The 27,094-nt window shown below is 37.5% G+C and overlaps 1 protein-coding gene across 4 annotated transcripts in view; it reads left to right on the top strand.

Moving 5' to 3' along the window:
- Positions 1–27,094, top strand: part of TPX2 (TPX2 microtubule nucleation factor) — a 47,575-nt gene that overhangs the window by 6,281 nt on the left and 14,200 nt on the right. For 3 of the 4 annotated variants that reach the window (XM_043480475.1, XM_043480478.1, XM_043480477.1), the window contains exons 3-11: positions 6,969–7,146; positions 12,059–12,178; positions 14,860–14,986; positions 18,925–19,053; positions 19,939–20,067; positions 21,773–21,894; positions 22,887–23,038; positions 24,456–24,627; positions 26,517–26,655. In XM_043480475.1, the coding sequence (XP_043336410.1) occupies positions 7,041–7,146; positions 12,059–12,178; positions 14,860–14,986; positions 18,925–19,053; positions 19,939–20,067; positions 21,773–21,894; positions 22,887–23,038; positions 24,456–24,627; positions 26,517–26,655 (1,196 nt within the window). In that variant the 5' untranslated portion in view covers positions 6,969–7,040. Of the gene's footprint in view, positions 1–5,985; positions 6,061–6,968; positions 7,147–12,058; positions 12,179–14,859; positions 14,987–18,924; positions 19,054–19,938; positions 20,068–21,772; positions 21,895–22,886; positions 23,039–24,455; positions 24,628–26,516; positions 26,656–27,094 lie in introns of all 4 variants that reach the window. The other variant, XM_043480476.1, reaches the window with a different exon arrangement.

Below are 27,094 nucleotides of genomic sequence, written 5' to 3' on the forward strand. Positions count from 1 at the left end.
TTGGAAACAAGAATAAGCTGTGTGATATGATGGATGGCATTCAATAGGCAATTTTAAAAGGAACTTAACTAGTTTTATAACGTAGGAGAAGCCTTTTCCTCAGGTCTGTCATAGGATTATTGGTCAGGAAGAGCTATTTCTTCACACAGAATGTTTAGTTTTGCAGAAGTCTGAAGCTTGCAGAAGTCTGGTGGATTCAGGTAATTTTGAAATGTGAAGCCAATTCTCTTGTGGCAGCTTGATTTGTGTTGGGGAATGTGGTTGACGCATGTGCCTTTTTTTTTTTCAGTGAAACCTGTTGACAGAAATTCAATCTTGATTAAGGGGTGCAGGAAGGCATCCAGTTCCACCCTGCTTGAGGCTCTCATTTAAACAGTTGGATTTGGCCTGTTTCATTTCCCACAAGGCTTTTACTTTTTGAAGGTTTCACATCCTAATATTTGTGTGAGAGGCGCTGTAATGAAGCTAGCAGTTGCCAGTAGTTACTTTTGGTTTTGTTCATGTACTTGTGCAGTCACTCTTTATTGAGGCGAGTCAGACTTCTCAATGGATATATATTTATTTTCCTTTTTTTTGGTAATGGGGTAGAGGGGTGTACTAGACCAAAAGATGGCTCAGAAGATTTTTTGAAAAAGAGATCATTTTAAAAATTAGTATTTTGGTTTTAAATTTTTAACCTACATAAAGATTAGGTATATTTGGGTTTGAGCCCCCTTTGCCTTTTAACCCCCACTGATCAAAAAGCAGTTCTAGACTTCAGAGCACTTTCCTCCTTCTGATGCTTGAGTAGTCCCTTTTACTCTGGACTGTCCAATGAGAGATTCAGACAAACCTCTATCTTGTTTATAGTAAAAAATTTATATGCAAGAGTAAAAACTTAGAAGAAAAGAAATTAAGGGGTGATGTTTTAGTTTATGAGAAGATTCAGCTCCGAGCTTTCTTGGTATACTTAGAATAGGGTTTTTAATTTACCAGAGTGTTCTTTTTGCAAAACTTGTTAAAAATGCTTAATTTTTCTGTAGAGAATAGTTTATTTTTGTATTTGTCTAACAGGCTCCTCATTTTTGAAGGAATATTGATAGGAAAACCCTGTATATTATAGTGACCTCAGATTTTTTAATTCTATAGTTACAAGAAGTTATAGTCTTGTAACTCAGTGCTGCTACCTGCCAGTTTGTGATCCTGGAGTAGCTTGGATCCTGGAGGAACTGAGTGAAGTTGCTCAGTCGTGTCCGACTTTTTGTGACCCCATGGACTGTAGCCTGCCAGGCTCCTCTGTCCATGGGATTTTCCAGGCAAGAATACTGAAGGTGGGTTGCCATTTCCTTCTCCAGGGGATCTTCCTGACCCAGAGATCGAACCTGGGTCTCCTGCATTACAGGTGAGCTCTTTACTATCTGAGCCACCAGGGAGTAACTGAGTCAGTTCCTTATTTATAAAACTGATGATGATATCTACTTTCTGTTTTGTTAATACAGTTTAAATGAGATAATTTATATGAAGTGCCTAGTAAAGTGCTTGTGCTTGGCCTGTAGTACACAATCAGTATTTGGAAGTTATTATCTAAAATTGTCTGTCACAGATGTATAGAACAGACTTTTGGACTCTATGGGAGAAGGTGAGGGTGGGATGATCTGAGAGAACAGCATCAAAACATGTATATTATCAAGGGTGAAACAGATCGCCAGTCCAGGTTGGATGCATGAGACAAGTGCTCGGGGCTGGTGCACTGGGATGACTCAGAGGGATGGGATGGGGAGGGAAGTGGGAGGGGGGATCAGGATGGGCAACACATGTAAATCCATGGCTGATTCATGTCAATGTATGGCAAAAACCACTACAATATTGTAAAGTAATTAGCCTCCAACTAATAAAAATAAATGGGAAAAAAAAAAGTGGAAAAAAAATAAAATTGTCTCTCGCTCCTGACATTTGATATTGATCTACGTAAATATCTATTTTTAAGCAAATAGGAGAGGCAGTGGATAGTGTGGTGGATAAGGACACTTCCTTTAGGCTTGTCTGAGTTCACATCCTGGCTCTGCTACTTATGTGTATGACCATGAACAAATAGTAAATCTCTCTGTGCCTCAGTTTCCTCATCTGTGAAATTAATAATAGCACCCACTTTATAGAATTACTATTGAGAATTTAGTGGAGTTAATACTTGAAAACACTACACAGTGTCTGACTTGTCATAAGTACTCAGTAATTGATAGTTATTACTATTTTTAACTTTGCTGTTTTTAACTATTTTTAACTTTGCTTTCAAAGTTTTTGTTAGGTCAATACATAGGATTTTATACAGAAACATTAACAAAGAAAATATTTATCATTTGGATATGTGAAGTTAGTACCAGTTTATAGACCATGTAAATGGGAAGCCTTATTTCCAAAAATCAAAAGGTTTAACAGTTATTGCTGGATTATAAGAGTATTTAATACAAATCCCAGAAAACTTAATGACTTCTGGACTGTCACCATAGATTTCGGGGGATAATAATACTGGTTAACTAGCTCTTTAAACTGAAAAGGTATGCATTGAAATAAGTGTTCCCTGATCCAGACCTCCCAGCTTTCTTCCCAGTCCCAAATGCTGTTAACACTTTTGTGTCTTCTGCAATAGTCTATGTATATATAAAGGTATTCATGAGTATACATTACCCCTTTCCTCTTTAACCTGAGTGAGAACACACACTTGGGCATTTTGCTTTTCTTATTTAATAGCTCTTGGAGCTCATTCTGTAGAAATCACATATGTAACATTAAAGCTACTTAATATCTCAATATGTGGTTGTGCCATAATTTATTCAACTAATCTATTGGTCAAATTTGCATATTCAGTTTTTTGGCTTTTATGAACAATGCTTTGTGAATATTCTTATATATGCATAGATAACATGTTTATAAGATAAATTTCTACTTTTGGCAAGATCTATCGAAGAAAAATGCAAATTACTTTCTAAAATTTAAAAACAAGAAAAAAGGCTGTGAGGGGTTAAATTTGAATTCTTTCCAGGTGGTTTTCAGCAGCATGCTTTGGTGGAATCATGATTTTTAGAAGACTAAGTGGGATTGCTGCATATTACATTCCTGCCTCTTCCCTCCCCCTAACTTTACTTGTCTTTGTAGCATTCCTGCCTGGGAAGTCTTCCCAGTGACCTGGGTTAGGCATTAAGATCATGGGAATCCAAGATTTTCCCATGTCTTCTAGTATGTTTGTTCAAAGAATAGGAAAACTTCCTTCTTAGAGCAGAGGAATTTTAACCACTGTCAGTTGCTGGAGAATCTTCCAATAGGGTCCTTTGAATAGAAATACGGTCAAGGAGAGGAAAGGTATCAGTAGGTCAAAAGGCAGTGATAATATCATAGCACTCAAAATAACTTCTTACTTGTTTACGAGAAGTAGGTAGGCAGAAAGGTAGAGTGACTTCCCCGTTGTCATATACATCAAGTAATGCCAGGGAGAGGCCTAGAATTCTGTATTTCCATGTTGGGATTGCTTAGTAAGGACCTATATGGAAAGAATTTTCTTGTCTGGAGGTAGGTGGTTGCTGATATTTGATCATCACTGACCAGTGATATCTGTTACTTTCAGCTATTTACTCCTGTGTGTATGATGACTGCTATAGCTCTAGCCGTTATATCTGCATTCAAGGCAAGAAGCAAGGTGAAGGAAAAGGGGAGGAGCAAGGGCTGTAGTGTATCTATATTAGGAAAGTATGAATTTTCTTATGAATCCCTCAGCAGATTCCTACTTTGTTCTTATTGGCCAAAGTGTCCCATGGCTACTACTCCACGCTTGGAAACTTGGTGATCAAGGAGGTGATTTCTGTCTTAGAGTACTTTTTACTGTTTCGATGGTGTTCAATGAAAAATATTTAATCATAGCTTGACTTAAACCATTTTAACCTCTAATTTTCTTTATGCTTATAGTTCATACTATATGATTTAAATATTTATACTGTCTTATCTCTTAAGTCTGATTAATAGTCTAAACATAACTCTAGGCTTCCCTGGTGGCTCAAATGGTAAAGAAATCCACCTGCAATTCAGGAGACCTGGGTTTGATTCCTGGGTTGGGAAGATTCCCTGAAGGAGGGCGTGGCAACCCACTCCAGTATTCTTGCCTGGAGAATCTCATGGACAGAGGAGCCTGACAGGCTATAGTCCATGGGGTCATGAAGAGTCTGACACGATTGAGTGACTAAGCACTGCACATCTTTTAAGTCTGATAGGCCTCCTGTCTAGATTTTGAATTCCTTTGTGTCTGAGACTATATCTTCTACTTTTTGTATGAGACAGTGTCTCATCCTTGAATATTAGTGAGAAAGGAGCTCCAGTATTATTATTATCAAGCCCAGATTTATGGCCCCTAGCAAGTATGAACTGCTAACACATAGTTACTGAGTTAAATTGAATAATGAAAGTAGAAATGGGGAAGTGTGAAAACTTAAGAATTGAGGATAATAAAGAATCCTCTATTCAGGGTAAAAGACTATGAAGACTATTTCTACTTGGAAAGAAATACAGTACTGTTTCCTATGCAAATATAGACCATAACTACATTAACATGCTTCTCTAATTCATAGGGTGAGGGCAGATGATGTAGAAAACATATTGTACTAAAGTCAGGAGCCTCAGTTCTAGATTGGATTCTTCCTTTATATAACTTTATGATATTGGGCAAGTCTTTTTTAATTTCCCTTTTATTTATTTATTTATTTTTTAGTTCTACCAGTTTCTTGATACCAACCCATCTCCCTCCACCCTCGTGCACACACGATCAGTCATGTAATCCCATGGACTTCAGCCCACCAGACTCCTCTGTCCATGGATTTTTCCAGGCAAGAATACTGGAGTGGGTTGCCATTTCCTTCTCCATTTCCCTTACTTTTAGCTTCCTCTTCTAGGATGGGAATAATTGATGCTTTAGAGGGTTATTGAGGGTATTGTGTGTATTTGGTATTGATATTTCATGGTGCTTGGCATGTGTAAGCACCTTTGGTACCTTGTTTTTATCATGATCATTAGTAGTATTGTTGTATGATCCTAGAGGACCTCATTTTGCTTTATTTAATCTTTATGTATAAACTGAAAAATATAGGTGTTATTTAAAACTCCTCCCAACTCCAAAATGTCACATTTCTACACTTAGTACTTCAACTGGAGCATTGTTATAAAGGTACCTGTGGAGGTATAGCTTCAGTGAGTTCATAGGGGAGACCATGGGAAGATGAGGTTCTCTGGTGCATAGATTGATTTCACTATGTAAACCAAAGAGAACAAATTCCTTCTGAATTACCCAAGTCCACTGAGAGAAATTAACCAAGTCTGCTGGCCAAACCACCAAGCAACAATGAGTTTGGGTGGACCTAATCTCATAATTTATCTCAGAGCATAGGTATAGTGGTATAATATAGAGAAAATGAGTACTGAGGGCTATTAGTACCTGGAAGAGAACTGGCACACTTCTCTGTAATGCAAGGGGATATTACTGTCCTGAGGAATGTTTTCACATTATGTGTCAATAGCCAGTGATTCTGTCTTTTAGAATTTGTCTTCAGGGAAGAATTAAGTATATATACAGAAACTTAGCTTCATGGATATTCTTCTAGTAGTATCTTTAAAGTGAAAGTATTGGGACAGTCCTAATATAGGGGATAAGTAAATTAGGGCACAGTCATTAGTTGCTGATATATCTATGTTGACATGGAAGATGCTTGCGATATGTGAAGCAGATTCAAAATGTCAATGATCCCATTTGAAAAAAAAAGTAAAAGTTAAGTGTGTGTATGTGTAGAGATTGAGAGAAATTGTGTGGGTTTGTGAAGTAGTATGGCATTGTGGATTTTTATGAAAGTGGTTTTTGTGATCTCATTTTTAAAAATGAGCGTGTATTTATAAAGGCTTAAAGAAAGTACTTAAATTAGCAAATGTGTATGTAAGTCATTAACTGATGTCTACTTCTCTTCCATGATACAGAATACTTTTAAGTCCATGTCATTCCATAATGAAGACAAATGATTCATTGGGTTTCATAGGGAAATTATTTGCCAAGTGAGTATAGCCTTTAGGCTATTACTTTCAGCTATTTTTTTAACCACATTGGGTTGGAGTGGGGGGCTGACACTCCTACACAGGTTTCCATAGGACACAGGACACAGGACAGTTCTTCTGTACAAAGTATGTGGAAGTAAGGATGGGCCCACACCTTTGACTTTTTTTTAACCTAATCTGCATGTTGTCCCTTTTATGTATTTTTTAAAATATGTCTCTTTATGCCCAGGAGTAGTATTTTTTACAAAAGTATTTTTAAAGAGGAAACCTGTACTTGGCAAAACACTGTTGAGATTTTTTACTTTGTATAAGATACTGTTCTAAGCACCTTAATGGATGAGGTATACACAAGTGAGTAGAATTCATCCTTGTCTACAGGAGTTTAGCGTTTACTAGGAGAGAGATTTGCATAGTTAACTAATATAAAATTAGATGGTATAAAAGCACAATGGGTTTGAAGGGGCAACAGTAATGAACAGTAGATGAAAATTGGGAAAGATTTTTAGAGATGATTGAATTGGACTTTGAATGATTAAAATTTTGGTTGGTAGCTATGCTGTGTTTCAGTAATTGGTTTATTCAGGGCAAAGAGAAAGTGCATTGGATGTGGATGAGACTGGAAATGAGAAAACAGTAGATTGAGGAAAATAATGAATGTAAAAGACTTAGCACAGTACATGATATATTGTAGGTGTTCATTAAATTTGGCCTCTTTCTGATTCCAGTGTATTTACCTCAAGGAGTGTCAAGTTACTGAAAAAGTAAACTTTACTTTTAGTGTGATTTGAAAAGTAAGGCATATTGCCCAGGTTATTTTCAGAATTGCACATGTGATTGTAAAAGCAAAATAGGGAACCAGTACCTTAGATAAATGTGCAACCAACTTTCTGAACCATTTATTTCTTTAGGAAGTGACCTGTTGAGAAAAGTGACACAAACGTTGGAAATAACCTACGGTTTTGCACCAAGGGTGGGACACAATGTCACAAGTCACAACTTCTTATTCATATGATGCTCCAATGGACTTCATCAATTTTTCATCTTTGACTGATGAAGAAGATACGCAAAACATAGATTCCTGGTTTGGTAAGTGTCTGCTTTTCTAGTTGTTTTAAGGGTTAATGACTTGCTTTGTGCTGAGCAGCTTTCAGAAGAATGGATTGTAGATAACTAAAATATAAATTCCTTTCTGCACTCAGAGACTTTGTCATCCATGATATGATAGAAATAGTTGAAATGTCCGCTATTTGGGAAATGGACTATCACTAGAAATCAAAGTTTTGCATTTAAAAATGATGACTATTTAAGCTTTATGAGCATATGGTAAAATCTGGTTGAAAAAAGTTGAGTGAAATTCAACTACATGTCTGTAGTGAGGGCAGTCACATAAAACTTGCTTTATTGTCACTGAGCATAGAGTGTAATATTACAGCTGGAATGTTGACAACGATACACTCCACCAAGCTTACTCAGATTTCCCCAGTTTCACTTGTACTTATTTTCATGTGTATTAAATTCTATGTAATTTTATCACCTGTGTAGGTTCATTGATTTACTACCACAGTCAAGATATCAAACCGTTCTAACATCATGAGGATCCTTGTGTTCCGCTTTTAGAACTATACTTACCTCACTCTTGCTACCTCTCCCCAGCTCATTTTTTTTTTAATTCATTTTTTACTGAAGGATAATTGTTTTACAGAATTTTCCTGTTTTCTGTCAAATCTCAACATGAATCGGCCATAGGTATACATATATCCCCTCCCTTTTGAAACTCCCTCCCATCTCCTTCCCCATCCCACCCCTCTAGGTTGATACAGAGCCCCTGTTTGAGTTTCCTGAGCCATACAACAAATTCCCGTTGGCTATCTAGTTTATATATGGTAATGTAAGTTTCCGTGTTTCTCTTTCCATACATCTCATTCTCTCCTCCTCTCTCCCCATGTTCATAAGTCTATTCTCTATGTTTGTTTCTCCATTGTTGCCCTGTAAATAAATTCTTCATTATCATTTTTCTAGATTTCCATATATATGCTTCGGAATACGGTATTTATCTTTCTCTTTCTGACTCATTTCACCCTGTATAATAGATTCTAGGTTCATCCACCTCATTAGAATTGACTCAAATGTGTTCCTTTTTTTGGCTGAGTATTATTCCTTTGTGTATATGTATCACAACTTCTTTATCCATTCATCTTTGATGGACATCTACGTTGATTCCATGTTCTATCTATTGTAAATAGTGCTTCAATGAACAATGTTTGTGTCTCCTTCAATTTTGGTTTCTTCAGGGTATATGCCTAGGAGTGGGATTGCTGGGTAATATGGTGGTTTTATTCTTAGTTTTTTAAGAAATCTCCATACTGTCTTCCATAGTGGCTGTATCAGTTTACATTCCCACCAGCAGTGCAAGAGTGTTCCCTTTTCTCCACACCCTCTCCAGCATTTATTGTTTGTCGACTTTGATGAGGGCCATTCTGACTGGTGTGAGGCGATATCTCATTGTGGTTTTGATTTGCATATCTCAAATAATGAGCGAAGATGGGCATCTTTTCATGTGTTTGTTAGCCATCTGTATATCTTCTTTGGAGAAATGTCTGTTTAGGTCTTTTCCCCACTTTTTGATTGGGTTGTTTGCTTTTCTGTTATTGAGTTATATGAACTGCTTGTAAATTTTGGAAATTAATCCTTTGTCAGTTGTTTCATTTGCTATTATTTTCTCCCATTCTGAGGTTGTCTTTTCACCTTGCTTATAGTTTTCTTTGCTGTGCAAAAGCTTTTAAGTTTAATCAGGTCCCTTTTGTTTACTTTTGTTTTTATTTCCATTATCCTAGGAGGTGGGTCATAGAGGATCTTGCTTTGTTTTATGTCATCAAGTGTTCTGCCTATGTTTTCCTCTCAGAGTTTTATAGTTTCTGGTCTTATATTTAGGTCTTTAATCCATTTTGAGTTTATCTTTGTGTATGGTGTTAGGCTGTGTTCTAATTTCATTCTTTGACATGTAGCTGTCCAGTTTTCCCAGCACCATTTATCGAAGAGGCTGTCTTTGCCCCATTGTATATTTTTTCCTCTTTTGTCAAAAATAAGGTACCCATAGATGCATGGGTTTATTTCTAGGCTTTCTATTTTGTTCCATTCGTCTGTATTTCTTTTTGTACCACACTGTCTTGATGACTGTGGTTTGTAGTATAATCTGAAGTAAGGAAGGTTGATTCTTCAAGTTCCATTCTTCTTTCTCAAGACTGCTTTGGTTATTAGAATTCAGGCTTCTAGGATTTATGGAACTAGCACAAAGTCACAGTGAAAGTGAAAGTGTTAGTCACTCAGTCTTGTCTGACTCTTTGGGACCCCAGGAACTGTAGCCCCTTGGGATCCTCTGTCCATGGAATTCTCTAGGCAAGAATACTGGAGTAGGTTGCCATTTCCAGCTCATTTTTATATGGAGGGATTATGCTACTCAGAACCCAGTCTCCACACAGAGATAGAATTCCCTGATATTGAGTCAGGTGATATGACACAAACTTTGACATCGTCAACAAATAAGGATGTGGGTTTTTTTTTTTTTAACTGAAGAATAATTGCTTTACAGGATTTTGTTTTTTTCTGTCAAACTACAGTGTGAATCAGCCATAGGTATACATATATCTTCTCCCTTTTGAACCTCCATCCCATCTCCTTCCCCATCCCACCCCTCTAGGTTGATACAGAGCCCCTGTTTGAGTTTCCTGAGCCATACAGCAAATTCCCTTTGGCTATCTATTTTACATATTGTAATGTAAGTTTCCATGACTGTTTTCATACATGTCACCCTCTCCTCCCCTCTCCCCATGCCCATAAGTCTGTTCTCTGTTTTTATATTACTGGGAAAATATGTGAGACCAGTGATGTGTCATGCTAGTTATTGCTGGGTTGTCTTCATTTTTTTCTTTCTCATCAAGAGAAAACAGTATGTGATGGGGGTAGAAATGAGTCCATTGCAGCTGTACTTAACACTTACAGTGCAGTGTCCAAATGTGATAGCATATGCCATGCTCTTGGAAAAGGACTCTAATGAAATCCAGTGGGTCTGTTGGGTGTGTATAGGAGGAAGGGTGGATAAGAAAGCCAGCTGCTGCACAGAAGGTCTTCTCCATGCCCTTGGTCCACTGAAACCCTGAGGAAATAGCTGGGCTGTCTCTCTTTTTCCAAGTTTTTTTCTTGAAAATAGGAAAGGAAATATTAGTATAACAGTACTTTTAAATACACTTTGGAAGAAAAAAATGGATCCCACTGTTTTTTCAAAATCATCTTAGTTCTAATGTTCAGTTCATTTCAGTTGCTCAGTTGTGTCCGACTCTTTGCAACCCCATGGACTTCAGCACACCAGGCCTTCCTGTCCGTTGCCAACTTCCGGAGTTCACTCACACTCACGTCCATTGAGTCAAGTGATACCATCCAACCATCTCATCCTCTGTCATCCCCTTCTCCTCCCGCCTTCAATCTTTCTCAGCATCAGGGTCTTTTCAAATGAGTCAGCTCTTCGCATCAGGTGGCCAAAGTATTGGAGTTTCAGCTTTAGCATCAGTCCTTCCAATGAATATTCAGGACTGATTTCCTTTAGGGTGGACTGGTTGGATCTCCTTGCAGTCCAAGGGATTCTCAAGAGTCTTCTCCAACACCACAGTTCAAAAGCATCAATTCTTTGGCACTCAGCTTTCTTTATAGTCCAACTCAAATCTATACATGAATACTGGAAAAACCATAGCTTTGACTAGATGGGCCTTTGTTGGCAAGTAATATCTCCGCTGTCTAGGTTGGTCATAACCTTTCTTCCAAGGAGCAAGCGTCTTTTAATTTCATGGCTGCAGTCACCATCTGCAGTGATTTTGGAGCCCAGGAAAATAAAGTCTGTCACTTTCCACTGTTTCCTCACCTATTTGCCCTGAAGTGATGGGACCGGATGCCATGATCTTAGTTTTCTGAATGTTGAGTTTTAAGCCAACTTTTTCACTCTTCTTTCACTTTCATCAAGAGGCTCTTTAGTTCTTCGCTTTCTGCCATAAGTGTGGTGTCATCTGCATATCTGGGTTTATTGATATTTCTCCTGGCAATCTTGATTCCAGCTTGTGCTTCCTCCAGCCCAGCGTTTCTCATGATGTATTCTGCATATAAGTTAATTAAGCAGGGTGACAATATACAGCCTTGATGTACTCCTTTCCCTATTTGAAACCTGTCTGTTCCTTGTCCAGATCTAACTGTTGCTTCCTGACCTGCATACAGATTTCTTAGGAGGCAGGTCAGGTGGTCTGGTATTCCCATCTCTTTCAGAATTTTCCAGAGTTTGTTGTGGTCTACACAAGTTCTAATGCATTCCTTTATAATTTTCTTCCAGATAATCACATCTTTTTACACAGTCAGAGTATACATTCATAGTGGGACTCAGCACATTCCTAAAACTTGTATCAGTAGGCTGTTGATAGAACACACTTTTCGCTGCTTGTACTGGCTTTGGTCATGGCAAAACCTAAGATATAATTCCCTGAGAGAACCTAGCTCTATTCCATCCTCTTGCACCTCACAGTGTCTTAATTGAGGAAGAACCTCAACTCAATTAGACTGCAAGATATCCCTTGTAAGCCTCACCAGTCTCACTGATTACAGTTTTCTTTAAAAGGAACATGATGTATTTAGGTAGTAGATAAGGCCAGTTTATGATTATATGGTCCTAAATATGTATCAAGCAAAGATAAAGAGCTATTCACAATGCAGAGTCTGCACTTATCCTTTTCTGTAATACTTTGTTCAGTGTTACCAGTGTTTTAGTGATAGTTTTTGCAGTTGCTGTCTCTGTTATATAACCTGTACTTATTTTTTTTAATCACCGAAACTTTGCTGGTACTTGCCAAATGAATTCTAAGTGTACCAGTAGGAGGCTTTAGGCCTCATTTTAAGTGTATGACACTCTTCTGTTTGCTTCCTTGCTGGTTGTTTAGATGATCATGATTTTACCTTTTCACAGATGAGAAGGCTAATTTGGAGAATAAGTTTCCTGGGAAGGATGGTACAGGAGGGCTTTTTCAGGGCAAAACACCTCTGAGGAAGGCTAATCTTCATCAAGATGTCACACCTTTGAGGCCAGGTAAGAAAGAACATCTTAGAAAAAACCTCCTTGGCAGAATGGTGGAGCAGTATACTAGGAACCTGAGGGACCTGGGGAAATTACCTAAATGATGTATCCCTTTGTTTTTAATTGGTGAAATGGGCTAATTCATTTATTCATTTCATGGTGAGTTGAAAACTAATGATGTGCTGTTCTTTTCATTTTTCAAACTTTGGGAAATTAAGCTAACATAGAATTTTGTTGCCAGATATATAACTATTTTCTTTTTTGACTAGATTTAATGTAACCTAACCTGAGTCTGGCTGGGAAACAAAACAGCAGAAGAATGTACTGCTTGCTAATTTTGTGCAAGAATTCTTTGAGTCTTGTATCTGATTTTAAAAGATGATTGGCATTTAACTAATAGTTACTAAATATACAAAATACTGTCTGTTTGATTAGAACAAAAAGTATTCTTTTAAGAGGTCATAAATCCTCAGAAATGATTGTTTTGAAATAGTAGCTGTATTTAGATAAAATTCACATGTCATACAATTCACCTGCTTAAAATGTACATCTCAGTCTTTTTTTTCATATGCTCATGGAATAGTTGTGCAATCACTACAATCAATTTAGAACATTTGAGAACTAATCTTATGGATTAATCTGAAACTCGCTCCAATCACAGCACTAACCAGAGGGCCATATCAGAAAGTCGCTGTATTTTCAGTGAACTTGTTTCCAGAGTGTCAGTTGCTAGGCTGACTTTCAAACACAGGTGATATCTTATTGAATTTGGGGTCGGACAAGTATCCATCTTTCTTGTGTAAGAGGTTATAACCATGTATACATATTTCACTTGAGGTGCTTAGAAGTGTGGAAGATTTTTCTGTTGCTTTGATGGTCTTTGTGCTCTTCTTGAATTGAAAGAGGATGTGATGGTACCTAGTTTGTCTGGACCACTTTCAGTTTAAAATTATTTGTTGGCGGTGAGCCCCAGAGCAGGACCCCTCTGCTTGGCCCATCATGTACCAAAAACCATATACACTGCTTCCACTGGTGCATACTCCTCAGCCGCAGTGTTTTTGTTCTTTCTTAGTACACATTCTCACCTGTCTCATTAGTGCTATTAGTGCTGCTGCTGCTAAGTCGCTTCAGTCGTGTCCGACTCTGTGCGACCCCATAGATGGCAGCCCACCAGGCTCCCCCATCCTGCTATTCTACCCTTAATCTAACTGAAAAATTCTTACTCATCATCAGTTTCCAGCTTAAATATCTTTTTTTCCCCTCTAATTGATGCCTCTTATTTCTGTTCACAAAGCACTTTTCAGAGCTCTGGTTTTTTCTCTTTTTTTGGCCTCACAGCATGTGGGATCTTAGTTCTCCAACCAGGGATTACACCCATGCCCCCTTGCAGTAGGAGCACAGTCTTCACTACTGGACTATCAGGGAAGTCCCCAGACCTCTATTTTAATTTCAACTTGATTGTTTCTTTCTTAGATTCTCAGCACTTTTTTTCTGCTTCTGGTTTATGATGTCCATAGTAACATCAGAATCCTGTGATAAAATATCTCCTTCCTCTTCCCACCCCATACACAGTCCCTTTTCTTAGATGCTACATTTTAAAATTCTTATTGTTTTAAATTGAATTGGGGGTTGTATTTGTAATGTCTGGTCATATGATTACTATAGAAATATTTACATTATTTTGATTATGTAAATATTACTCAATGCCAGGTTAGTTACTGTGATGCAGCTACATTTCTTGGTTCTTCTTGGTGTTATTTGTCACAATCCCTTGACCACATAAAGATGATCTTGACATCAGGGTCAGGTAGATTCTTTAAACTTGATCAATTACTTAAAATTTTGTCACATTTGAGCTTGCTACATATTGAACAATGATCCTTGGAAGTTACACTGCTTTATTTGAGGATGGCATTATTTTTCTTAGTTTCTTCTTAGTGTCTTGTTTCCTGGGTCTTATGTCCTCTTTTTTGTATTCTTTCATTTGTACTTCATTAGGCAGGGGTACATCCCCGGGGAGCTTCCTAAAATAAGGTGCAGGAAGAGAACTTTGAGTTCTCATATGTCTGAAAATGTCATTGTTTCACCTTTGTTTACTATTGAAAGTTGGACTTAATATAGAATTGCAGTTTAAAAGATTTTTTTCTTGATTTCTCTGAAGGCATTGTTCCATTATCTTTTATCATCCTTTGTTGCTGATGAGGAATTCAGCTTATCCTGTTTTCCTTACTTAGGTGATTTCATTTTCTCACAGAAGCTTTCAGAATTTTTATCATTTTGAAATGTCACGAGAGGGACTTCATATGCCACAACTAAAGATCCCACATGCCGCAACTAAAGATCCCACATGCCACAATGAAGGTCAGCAATTCCACATGCTGCAACTAAGGCTCGGTGCAGCCAGATAAACAAATAATAAAACAAAGTGTCATGAGGGGTTTGGGACACTTTTTTTGAGGTGCCTTAGGCTAGTAAATAGGTAGGGCCCTGGATATTTCATTTCTGCTTCAACTAAAATAGCTTTTATAAACTGGTCTTCTGCATAAGATTTCGGTGGAACAAAAGGTTCCTCTGCTTAGGAGGATTACACACACACACACATTTCTATCTAGAATTCTGTATTAAGTCATATGTATATATAGACATGTATTTCCTTGGGATTTGAGTACAGACCAGTTTTTGTTCTCTTGCAGTTGATAATACTTACAACAAACAGGCAGAAAAAGAAAATCTGGTGGAAGAGTCCATTCCATCAAATGAATGTCCTTCTATGAAAGTCAAAAGAACCACATCAAGAAATAATCCAGCTCAGCCTCAGAGGTAAGAGGTGTTCAAAATTGGTGGTTATATTAATAATATTAAGTTTCCCATAGTACATTAGACTTTTCATGTTACCTTATTTAATCTTCATAACATTAATGAGTTGTAGGTAATATACTTATTTTATAGATAAGGGCTCAGAGGTGCTAAAGTTGCTTGTCCAGGGCAGATTTATTTCAGAGACAGGATGCAAAGTGTTTATAAGAAATAGCCAGAATTTTTCCAAAGTGACTGTACCATTTTCCATTTCCATAAGCAGGATAGTATGAGAGTAACAGTTGCTCCATATCTTGACCAACACTTGGTATTATCAGTCTTTTTACTGATATTTCATTGTGTTTATAATTTGCATTTTCTTGATGACTAATGATGTTGATCACATTTTCATGTGGTTTCTGGCCATTCATATGTCTACATATATAATTTTTTTGAAAATCTGGCTTCTTGGAGTCTCCCCTATGCCTGAAGATCTTAGTGGTCAGCCAAAACCAAGTAGAGTTTATACTCAGGCTTAAGTTTTCATCCTCTTTGTGGTTCTCTTACTTCTGGAGTTTTGCCTCTGAATTTCCAGTGGCTCAGAGGTTAAAGTGTCTGCCTGCAATGCGGGAGACACGAGTTCAATCCCTGGGTCGGGAAGATCCCCTGGAGAAGGAAATGGCAACCCACTCCAGTTATTCTTGCCTGGAGAATCCCATGGACGGAGGAGCCTGGTAGGCTACAGTCCACGGGGTCGCAAAGAGTCAGACACGACTGAGCAACTTCACTCACTTTTGCTTCGGTTACCTCAGGCTAGTAAGACTTGAGTCGTGTGCTGTTCTACTATATGCACACTGGGTAATGCACTGAATCAAAAAAACCCAGCAAACTCACCAGTCTTACCTAGTGCACTTGTCTTTTAAGGATGGACACCTCATGAGTTTCTGTTTTCTTCACTGGGCATGTTTGGTTTCCCCTAAATACACATAGTTAGCAGGAAATTTGTGCAGAGTTTTGGCTCAGATTTTGAGTGACACCTTTTTTGTAGCTCGTTTTCTTCTAGGACTTTCCTCCTAGGTTTCTAACTTCTGTACTGGTCTGAATTCTATCTTCTGTTACTTAAAGCCAGTGAGAGTAGAGTTCGCTGCTGCTGGAGCTGCCACGGTTGGGGGCGTGCCCGCAGGCAGAAAACTCGTAGCTCTTAACCTTGGTCGTTGCTATTCACGGATAAATGTTCCTATTTTCTACCTGCTTTTGGTCACTTTCCAGTGCACTCAAATGGTCATATTTTTATATATTGTGTACATTTTGTAATAATATGCAAGAAGATTTGCATGATAAATGTACTCTACATTGCTCCATATTTTTGTTTTTATGAGTCCCTTTAGAGATTAATATGAAAATACTTGCAGGTGAAAGATATGAAATTTGGGATTTGCTTCAAAATCTAAGATGGGTAGATGAAAAGAAAGTTGACAATGTGATTGGCTATAAGTTGGAAACTTTTTTTTTTATAAGTTGGTAATTTTTAAAGCTGAATGATGAGCACCTATTGGTTCTTTATATTATTCTCCATTTTTAATATGTTTTAAATTCTCTGTGATAAATATTTTTAAATTAGGTACTCTATGCACTCATAAAAATTTGAATATATACTAATAAATCTTAAGAGAGTGTTGAGAAAAATTAAACAAGATCTAAATAAATGACGGGACATACTACATTCATATTTTATTTATTTTGGCTATGCTGAGTCTTTGCTGTGCGGGCTTTTCTCTGATTGCAGCAAGTGGAGGCTACTCTAGTTGTGTGGGCTTCTCTTGTCGCAGACCATGGGCTCCGGGCACGTGGGCTTCAGTAGTTGCAGCACGTGGACTCAGTAGTTGTGGTTCCTGGGCTCTAGAGCACAGACTCAATAGTTGTGGCTCATGAGCCTATTGCCCTGCAGCATGTGGAATCTTTCCAAGTCAGGGGTTGGATCCTTGTCTGCTACCCTGACAGGCAGATTCTTTACCACTGAGACACCAGAGAAGCCCCCATGTTAATGCTTTGAGAGGCTCAATACTATAAATATCAAGTCTCCTTACCCGACCTATAGATTCAATGTGATCTCTACAAAAGTCCCAAAGGTTTTCATTTTGGACATTGATAAGTTGATGCTAAAAGTTATACAGAAATGCAAAGGTCCAAGTGTAGTCAAAATACTTTTAAAGTATTTTGTAGATAGCAAGTCATATTATAAAGCTACAATAATTAATGCTTTGTATTAATTTGGGTATTGCCCAGTGCTGAGACCCGATGGAATCATATAGAAGCTTACTCTCTCATATATGGACACAATATATACAAAAGTGATACTGCATGCGTATGAGGAGAGGGTGTTTTTATTTTTCCCCCTTCAATAAACAACGATTGGACAATGGATAGCCAAATAGAACAAAATGAGAGTTGTCACCTATCTCACTGCATATAAAACAGTCAGTACTAGGTGAATTGTAGATCTAAATGTGAAAACACAGCTCAAGTAAGGAAATACAGGAGAATATCTTCATGACCTAGGAATAGGGAAAGATTTCTTAAATAGAATCCACACAGAAAAGCAATGATATACTTTTTGGGAAGAAGTGCTTTTTGAACTTACTATCTAATCAAATGATACCATAAAGAGTGAGAAACCGCGCCCCCTCCCCTCCCCCCCGCCGCCAAAAAAAAAGGAGTGAGACGTCAACCCCTAGATTGGCGGGAAGTATTTGTTAACTCTTAAAACCTACAACGGACTCATTCACAGTGTATAAAGAATTCCTACTAATCAGTTAGAAGATGATTCACAATGCAGTAGAAAGCAACCAAGAGACTTAACTAGTACTTAATGAACGATGATAACCAAATGGCCAATAAACATGTGAAAAGGTGCTCAATCTCCCTGGGAAAAGGAAACTAAAACCACAGTGAGGGTCTGTAATTAATATATACCAATTTGTATGACTGAAATTAAGTCATCCGACAGTACTAAGTATTTAGGAGAATGTAGAGCAATACAGACTCTTAAAAATTTGCCCCTGTAAGCATAGATTGGTAAAAGCACCTTGGTAAATAACTTTAGTTAATAAGCCAATGTCCTGTGACCTAGCAATCTTATAACAACAATGTGTACATCAGGAAACATGCGAGAATCAACAGTTGACTGGATAAATAGTGGTATGTTCCTATAATGAATGTTATAGACCATTGAAAATTCGTGAATTAAAACTCCATGAATAACTGTGGTTGAATCTCACAAACATAATGTTGAGACAGAAAGCAAGACAGAAAAAATGTATAAAGTTTTTGTTTTCTTTTCAAACCAACGTACTGTGTTTATGGAATGCATGTTTATATGGTAAAAAAGATAAAGCAAAGTAATCATTACTGTAAAAGTCAAGATAGCACCTGCTGCCAGTGTTTTGTTTCTTAGTCTAGGTGTTGATTTCATGAGTCTTCACTTTGTAATCATTAACTTGGTTTTTGTGTACTTTTTGTTATGTGTTACATATTTCAAGAAAAATAGGGGGTCATGACTAAAAGAAAGAGGCGAAAATAAACACTTTAGTAAATTTCCGGGAGATCTTCTTTCTAACTTCCAAGTCTGACTAGTTAGCTGTGTAACAGGGTCAAGTCACCTTATCTTTTTTTTTAACTTTTACTCATACCTTCAAAAGGAGGGAGTTGTACCAGTGCCTTTTTACAAAATTAAATCAACTTTATTGAGGTTTGATTTACAAATACCAATGCACTTAAAGTACCAACATTTTATGGTGAATTTTCAAAAGCTATCAATAAGACATTAGATTTTTAGAGTAGAAGTAATACCATTTTTGTAGTTTGTACAAATAGCCTTTGTAGTTTGACATATTTTCACATTTTGCATCATATATAGTAGTTGTATTCATTACAGATAAGTTTTGTCAATTCTTCTACCATAGAAGATCTCTCAGACTCTCTGCTCAGAAGAATTTGGAACAGAAAGAAAAGCATCATGTAAAAATGAAAGCCAAGAGATGTGCTACTCCTGTAATCATCAATGAATTTCCACCCTCCAAAAAAATGAAAGTGTAAGTATCCACAGCTTCTGTCAGTTGGCGTAGATTTTACCCCTGTTTGCTCCTATGGTAATAGCAAGCAGAACACATGGTGCTTGTTCTTATTTTTGTCAGTTAGGAGTGTGTTTTGTTGAAGGTAATATGGGAGCCAGTTTAATTAGAGAAGTTTAAAGAGCAGTGATTTACTTGCTTCATAGAATTCTGAAAGTAGTTTGCTGCTAGCTTTGGTTCGATGACATTTCTGAGTCTTAGTGGGTTTTCGCCCCACACTTGCTGCTCCCGATGGTTGCTCTGTGTTTCTTAGATTCTTCCTTGGGCTTGTTGCCTCATTATCACATGGGAGCTTCTCTGTCTCTAGGTATCATATCCGTGATTGAGAGAAGGGTCTGATGAAGAAAGAGGGGTAGCATCTATAATAGGAAAGTAAAATATTTTCCAGTAATTCTTATGTTTATACATTAGTTGACTGAACTGTAAATTGGATCCCCTCTAGTTGCAGTAGAGACTGCTGAAACAAGTACAATACTTTTACCTTCATATGTTGGCTGCCCCAAACAAAATTAGAGTTCTGTTAATAAGAAAGAAAGTGACATAAATTTTGGAAAGGAAAGTGTCTTGCATTTGTTCATTTGATGAGCAGTTGGAATCTCTTCCCACCTTCCTGAATCATCACCAGACAGCTCTTACCTGACTTCTTTTGGTGTTCTCAAAGTTTGCTTGTTATACTATTGGTATATATAAACTGATGATACTGTTGGAAGAATCTTGGCTGTTGAAGTATAGCTGTTGTCCTAAAGAATGAGAAAACTTAAGCCATGTGTGGTAGATCTGGGGAGGAGATTGAGATATTTATATGCTGTAGGGGATTGAGATATTTTTTGTCCTTTTCAACTCAAGCTCTCACAATAAAAAGAAGTTAGAAGAAGAGGAAGAAGGCAATGCTTGTCAAGATATTTCTGAAAAGAATGAATCTTCCCCAGAAAAAGCCAAGGGCAGACATACTGCGCCTTGTATCCCACCTGTAAGGTATGATACTTTCCTGAGTTTCATCTTTAGAGTCAGAGTAAAATTACAAATGTGTACAACTACAGTCTGTCTGAAGCACATGGAGCCTGGGAAACTCTAAAGGCTGTCACCGTGGTAAGGTACATTGTTTATATCCTAGTGGGTGCTTGCGTCTTATACATTGAAAAAAATAAACTATTAAATGTAAAAGAAATATAAAAGAAAAAAGTAAAGGTTCTTGTTCGGTCGCTCAGTCATGTCTGACTCTTTGCGACCCCACGAACTGCAGCTTGGCAGGCTTCCCTGTCCATCACAGTCTCCCAGAGCTTGCCCAAACTTATGTCTGTTGAATCGGTGATGCCATCCAACCATCTCATCCTCTGTTGTGTCCTCCTCCTGTCTTCAGTCTTCCCCAGCATCAGGGTCTTTCCTCTGAGTCCTCTCTTCACATTAGGTGGCCAGTTACCTAAATTGAACAGTATTTACTTTGTCAAGCTCCATTCTGGACTTTACTCAAGTAAAATACCTATTTTTACAGTCAGTATATAAGCAGTCTTTGGATTCTGCTTTATTCACTCACTGTGAACTCTTATTTTCTGTAACTGCTACAAAATCTTCACATTTATCCTTCCTTTTGGTAGATGGTTAACATTCTTTATATTAATTATTTCCTGTTAAAAATGCTGTTTCAATTTTTCACTGTTACAAGGAATCAATGAACATTTTTATAGAGAGATTCTTTTCTTTGAGTAGTCTCCTCAAGATAAGGAAAGAGAAATTCCTTGGTCTATGAGTATGATCCTTTTTATGGCTATTGATTTTTATTGTCAGTTTTATTTCTGAAATGAATGTGTAAATTTTTAATGCCATCAACTTTGAACATTTTTATTTCCTTGTAGTCTCACCTGTATTGAATTTTTTACTTTAAAAATTGTTTCAAATTTAACTGATATAATGCTGATGGCATCAAATTATTTTAATTTTTGTTTGTTAACAGGATTGTATTACTGTTGCTGTAAACATCTTTTCCAAAGTTGTTTCCTTTTTATTTATCTGTAAGTGGTCTTAGTGATGTTTCATTACTAAGAATGACTACTTTGTTATTGTTTTTTCTTAAGAATGGCTACTTTAAATTGAACTTATGCTATGTCGATTATTTTAGAAACTGTCTGGTTTTTAATAGTCACAAGTATTCTATGAAAACAAGTATTTGTATTACCCATTTACACTGGGGAACACTGAGGTTCATAGAGGTTAAATAGTTTTCTCAAGATCACATAGGAAGGAAATGAAACAACAGGCTTGTGATTTGAACTTTGGTTGACTTTATTCCTAAGGCTTTTCTCTTTATCATTGTATATATTTTATGTATATTAACCTTTTGCTATGTTTATTAAAAATATTACTACTGGTTTTTCAGTTTTTCTTGTGGCATGAAAATTAATCATTATACAGTAAAATTTGTGGATATTTTATAAAATCCTCTATAGTCTGTTTTAACTTTTTTTCTGAAATTTTTTTCAATATTTTGGAATAAATTTTGTATCTTTTTTTTATAGTGTTATCTAAGTTAATAATGATTTCTTGGATAATACTTTTTGGTTTTAATGGTTATTTTTATCCCAGGTTAAAAATCTAATCTATATAATGCCTTTAGATTTTTTTTTTTACCATTGAACCTTTTTCTCCTCTCCTCTCTCATCTCCTTTACTTATTTGCCCTTTAGGCAGAAGATTCTAAAAAGTACTGAGGAGCAAGAGTTGGAGAAGAGAGTGAAAATGCAGCAGGAAGTGGTAGAGATGCGGAAAAGGAATGAAGAATTCAAAAAGTTTGCTCTTTCAGGAGCAGGTCAGTTTGGTTCTGATTGAGTCTGATTTATGAGGTAGTGCTTCTCATAACCTTGTTAGAGTTTTTAAAGTCTCAAAAGCAAAAATGTCTTTCTTGGTCAGTAGTCAGCGTAAAAAGATGTGTTTATTTAGGAGGCTGGACATGGGTACCATTCATATCCCACTGATCATTCCCTGGAATGTTTTATGTATGTTGGTCCTTTCTTAGAGCATGCTGTCATTCCTCTCCATCTCTAACTGTAGAAGGGACACCCATCTTTTTTTTTTTTTCCCACACCCATCTTTTGAGGTCTTTTCCATGAGTCCTTACCTCATTTTCCCAAGTAGAATTAATCTCTCCCTCTTTTTTCCTCCTAATTCTTTTTCTTTGTTTTGGAAAAAGAAGGAATTAGGATTAAGACAGAAGATAGAGCAGTTGGACAGACCAATTTTTTTTTTTCCTATTTTATCCTAGGCAGAAGAGAAGAAGGTTGAGTGAATCCACTTGTAGCTGGGGAGGAAAGTATACCTGAGAGAGCTGAAGGGATCAGAGTTCTGCTTTGCTTTAGCGTAATTATATTGGTGAAGTCAAAGCTGTAAAGCTCTGCTTACTGGGTTGAAAAGCATCTTTGGAGTTTATGGGGTCTCCCTCTTAGAGATGCTTAGTTAATTGTGTTTTTAAAGTCATTTCATAGCTTTTCTTGTCAAAGGTATTCCAGTTTCTCTCTGTCTCCAGAGCTATGAACACACCTGGGAGATGGGATTCTTCTCCCCTCTGCTACCTTATTACAATTTGCATCTGACTGAAGGGCCTCAAACTCAATAGTACTAAATGAATAAGGCACATATATTGGTGTCCTTGAGGACTGTTTCAAGTTGGGTTAATGCAGAGAGTAAATAAAGTTAGATCCATGGTAATAGAAATACCCAAAGGACTGAATAAAAAGGGACTTAATCTATGTATGTTCTGTATTCTTAGTGTTACCTGTATGTTTTACTGTACTTTTTACTCAGGGCAACCTGTGAAGAAATCAGTGAGCCAGGTTACCAAATCAGTTGACTTCCACTTCCGCACAGATGAGCGGATCAAACAGCATCCGAAAAACCAGGAGGAGTATAAGGAAGTGAACTTTACATCGGAACTGCGAAAACATCCTGCATCTCCTGTAAGTTGACTGATCAAATTACTATTCTTGTTAGTTGTTAGTTATTCAGTGAAGATTCTGGTGTAGTATTTATGGTCACTACTTATAGTAATGTACTTGAGAGAAACATGTGTTTTTGAGTTACAATAGATCTAAATCCTCACTTTGCCCCCTGTTAGCTGTGTAATCTTGAATAAATCACTGTCTCTGGGAAGCATCTTATCAAATTGCTGTGAAAACTGAATTGAGAATGTACATAAAACACATAGAATTACATGTGGCAAATTGTAGGTACAGACTTGTTACAGCTTGTGCTATTAAAAATTTGTTTAAAAAAATCTTTTGTCTGCAAAGTTTTGTGCAAAATATAATGGGTTTTTGGGGAAGGTCAAGTTGGGGCAGACCACTCAAATCCTATGCAGTTTTGTTACCAGAGCACTAACAAAAGCAGTAATAATCCTAAATAAAAAACCTAGCACTAAGAATTTCTGCTTGCATTTGCAATTACCATCATCATTTTTTTTTTAAGTAAGTTAGTCTCTTTTTAAAAAATTAATTAATTTTTGTTTGCACTGGATCTTTATCATTGTGTGTGGGCTTTATCTAGTTGCGGCAAGTGGGGGTTACTCTTTGTTGTGGTGCATGAGCTGCTCACTGCAGTGGCTTCTCTTGTTGCAGAGCACAGGCTCTAGGCATATGGGCCTCAGTAGTTGCAGTACATGCGCTCAGTAGCTGGGACTCTTGGGCCCTAGTGGGCACAGGTTTCAGTAGTTGTGGTTGCTCCACAACGTGTGAAATCTTCCCAGACCAGGGATCAAGACCATGTTCCCTGCATTGGCAGGAAGATTCTTATCCACTGTACCACCAGGGAAGTCCACCATTATTACTTGTTTAAGTCAGTCCTTTGCAGACTTAAATCCTGGAGTTGTGCTTCTTCCTTTGAGATGTAGGTCCTTGAGTTTTACTTCTAGTCAGAAACTAATTTTATAAAAATTAATGACCCAAGGAGTAGACTTCTTCATTAGTCAGTTTTGGGGTAGGATATGAGAAGAGAATTTGATTCAGGTAGCTGCCTGAGCTGATCCAGAAGCCCAGTTAAAATTTTTAAATGACTTGGGGTGGGATACCTGTACAGTTTTTTTCCCCTTCTAATTCTAAGAAAACTTGTTCTTGATTGCTTCAAAACATGAGCATGCTTGGGAAAAATCACCTTATGTACAGAATAGACAATTTGTTAAGTGCTGGATGCTTTCTCCCCCTTTTTAAAAGATGGGAGTATACAGATTATAACCTATGCTCAAGGACCGACAACTTAAGAAGAAGAATCTTGGCTTTCCATGGATTCTTTTCCTTTTGATCCTCTGCTGAGTTTGAGGCTTGTGGTGGATCTGAGCTCTTCCATAACATTTCATTTAGGGAATGAATTTTTTCTTTTCAGGCCCGAGTGACTAAGGGATGCACCGTTGTTATGCCTTTCAATCTGTCACAAGGAAAGAAAAGAACATTTGATGAGACAGCTTCTACATATGTTCCCCTTGCACAGCAGGTCGAAGCATTCCATAAACGAACTCCTACCAGATACCACCTGAGGAACAGGAAGGATGATATTAGTAAGTTTCTTTCTAGTATCATGCCTGGCTGGAGCCTCCCCTAGAATTCCCTTTGCTTGCATCTTAGGTACAAATTTGTCTTTAGTTGAAATCCTAGTTTTTGGACTAAAGCATGGCATATGTTGTATGCAGACAACAAATGTACCCATAGCTGAACATTTCTCAAAACACCTAGCTGTCTGTCCCCTTACACTCATCAACCACCTTGATCCTCCCGGTCAGTAACTGGCTGAGGGGAATTAAGGTAACATGAGATGTCATGACACATCACGGTTATCTTTGCCATGTTTCCAGGTGCACACTTATCTACAGAAAATGAAAGCTTTCTATTCACTTAATGTTGTGTGCTTTTTGTTCATCGATTCAATAAATGTTGACTACTACGAAGCAGACACTCTGTGTGATGTAGGCAGTATAGAAGTGAGCAAAACAGACTTGGTGCTACTCAACATCAAGTTTGTAATTCAGTGAGATAAACAGGTCATCACAGATTATCATGAGTGCTGTGAATGTGTATGTAAATGTAAGAATCACAGGAAGTGTGAGATAGGGAGAGCAGGTCTGTGTGCTGAGAAGTCCAGGCATGGAAATACAGGAGAGAAAAAAGTTAACCAATGGTTAAGACCCTGTGCAGGTAGGAGAAGGATACTTAGCATGGGTGGGGTGATTGTTCTTTGAAAGGGGAGTAGAAGAGAGCAGTGAGTGCAAATGTTGCTTAATTTGTAGATTTGGTGGTGAACAGATGAGAGGAAGCTAATCTAACAATGTCTATCTTTATGAAAATAACTCCTAAAAGAAGTTTGAGGATTGGAGGTGTGGTGTAAACTAATTGTCAACAGTGCAGGGTAGTATTCTGGATAAAGCAAAATCTGGTTGTTTGACTTTGAAGGTGTCTAAATTTTTCCTGCCTTTGCCTAGGCACTGTTAAGTGCTATTTTAGGTAACAGATGAGTTAGTTCCTGTAAGGACAGCATTTCCTAATGTTATTATGTTCTAGTAGCCATTTGTCAAATTTTATATCATGAAAATAGTCTTTTTTATTCTAATGGAAATGTAAGTATTAACCATGACTTTCCAAATATAGATGACTCTTAGAGTCTGGTATTCTGCTCTTAGAATCTTGGTCCTAGCAAATAGAAAGAAAAATTATTTTCTGCAATTTTTCTTCCTTTGAGATGTAGGTCCTTGAGTTTTACTTCCAGTCAGAAGTAATTTTTATTTATAATTTTGGACTATTATAGCTCAATAATAGTTACATGTATACTTGAAGCCTGGCTTATTTCTAAAATAAGTAGATTTGGTTTCCATCTCCAATTGTTAGGTGGTAAGGCCTAAATTAGAAAATTCATTCTGGGTAATTATGAAAATTGACAAGGTTGCTTCTGGCCAGGCAAATAGTATTTTCTGTGAATGGTGATGATGATCTTAATATTGATGCTTTGACATAGCTTTTTTTTCTTTTTTTACTTTTTCCGTTGACTTTCTGTGGGGGATAGTCTTGATGTTTTGATATAGATGCTTTTAAGAAGTTCATAATATTGGAAATTATTACATTTTTTAAAATGCCTAAATCTTATATGTCAATAACATGCAGAATAGTTGGCACTGTCAGTTGAAAGGAAGTGCAGGCCTCTGCAGTGATAAATCCATTAGACACAAAGGGATTTTAGATTCAGAAGTTGATAGCAGAGTTCCCACAGGCTACTTTTATCATCACCTCTCAATAAAGAGTGATAGTGAATGTTTGTCAGACTGACTTGATGTGAGCTGAGCTGAGTGTGAGGGGCCAGCCACTCTGTGGCTTAGCATCTCTGGGCTGCCTAGCTGAGTCAGCACCTACAGGTAAACGGGGTCTTAGCTAGGTAAATGTCTGTGATCTTGGTTTACAGTGCCATTACCCTCCAAATCTGTGGTCAGAATATGCAGAGACCCACAGACTCCAGTGCTGCAAACCAAACATCGTACACGGCCTGTGACCTGCAAAAGTGCAGCAGATCTGGAAGCTGAGGAGCTTGAGAAGCAGCAACAGTAAGTTCCACTGGCAGTATTTGAGGAAGAGTTCCAAGAACCTGCCTGCTTCCTTTTCACTTCTGTAAGGGGGGCAGTTACTGTTTTTCTTGCCTTGGGAATTATGGTATTTGAGCCATAGGCTGTGCCTTGCCTCTGTGATGAAAGGATTGAAAGTGGGAGTAGGGAGCTGTCCTGGAGTGTAAACTGGTTAAAAAAAAATAATCAGAGGTTGGGGTGGGAGAATTTACGATTCCAGTAAAGAGTGGCCTTTGAGGTTTAGGTAAATCTCACCCTTTTATGGCTACCCAAGGGATGGTTACAACTGTTACCAGTGGAGAGAACTGGAATTTAATGTGAGTTAAGTCTGGGGGTTGTCTCCTGTAGCCTTCTTTCTCCCTTCTAGTTCTTCTTTTGGGAAGGGGGAGTTTCTTTTCTCAAAAGAAGTACAAGAGAAACC

This window comes from Cervus canadensis, chromosome 10 (assembly GCF_019320065.1).
Source record: "Cervus canadensis isolate Bull #8, Minnesota chromosome 10, ASM1932006v1, whole genome shotgun sequence".
Taxonomy (NCBI): Eukaryota; Metazoa; Chordata; class Mammalia; order Artiodactyla; family Cervidae; genus Cervus; species Cervus canadensis.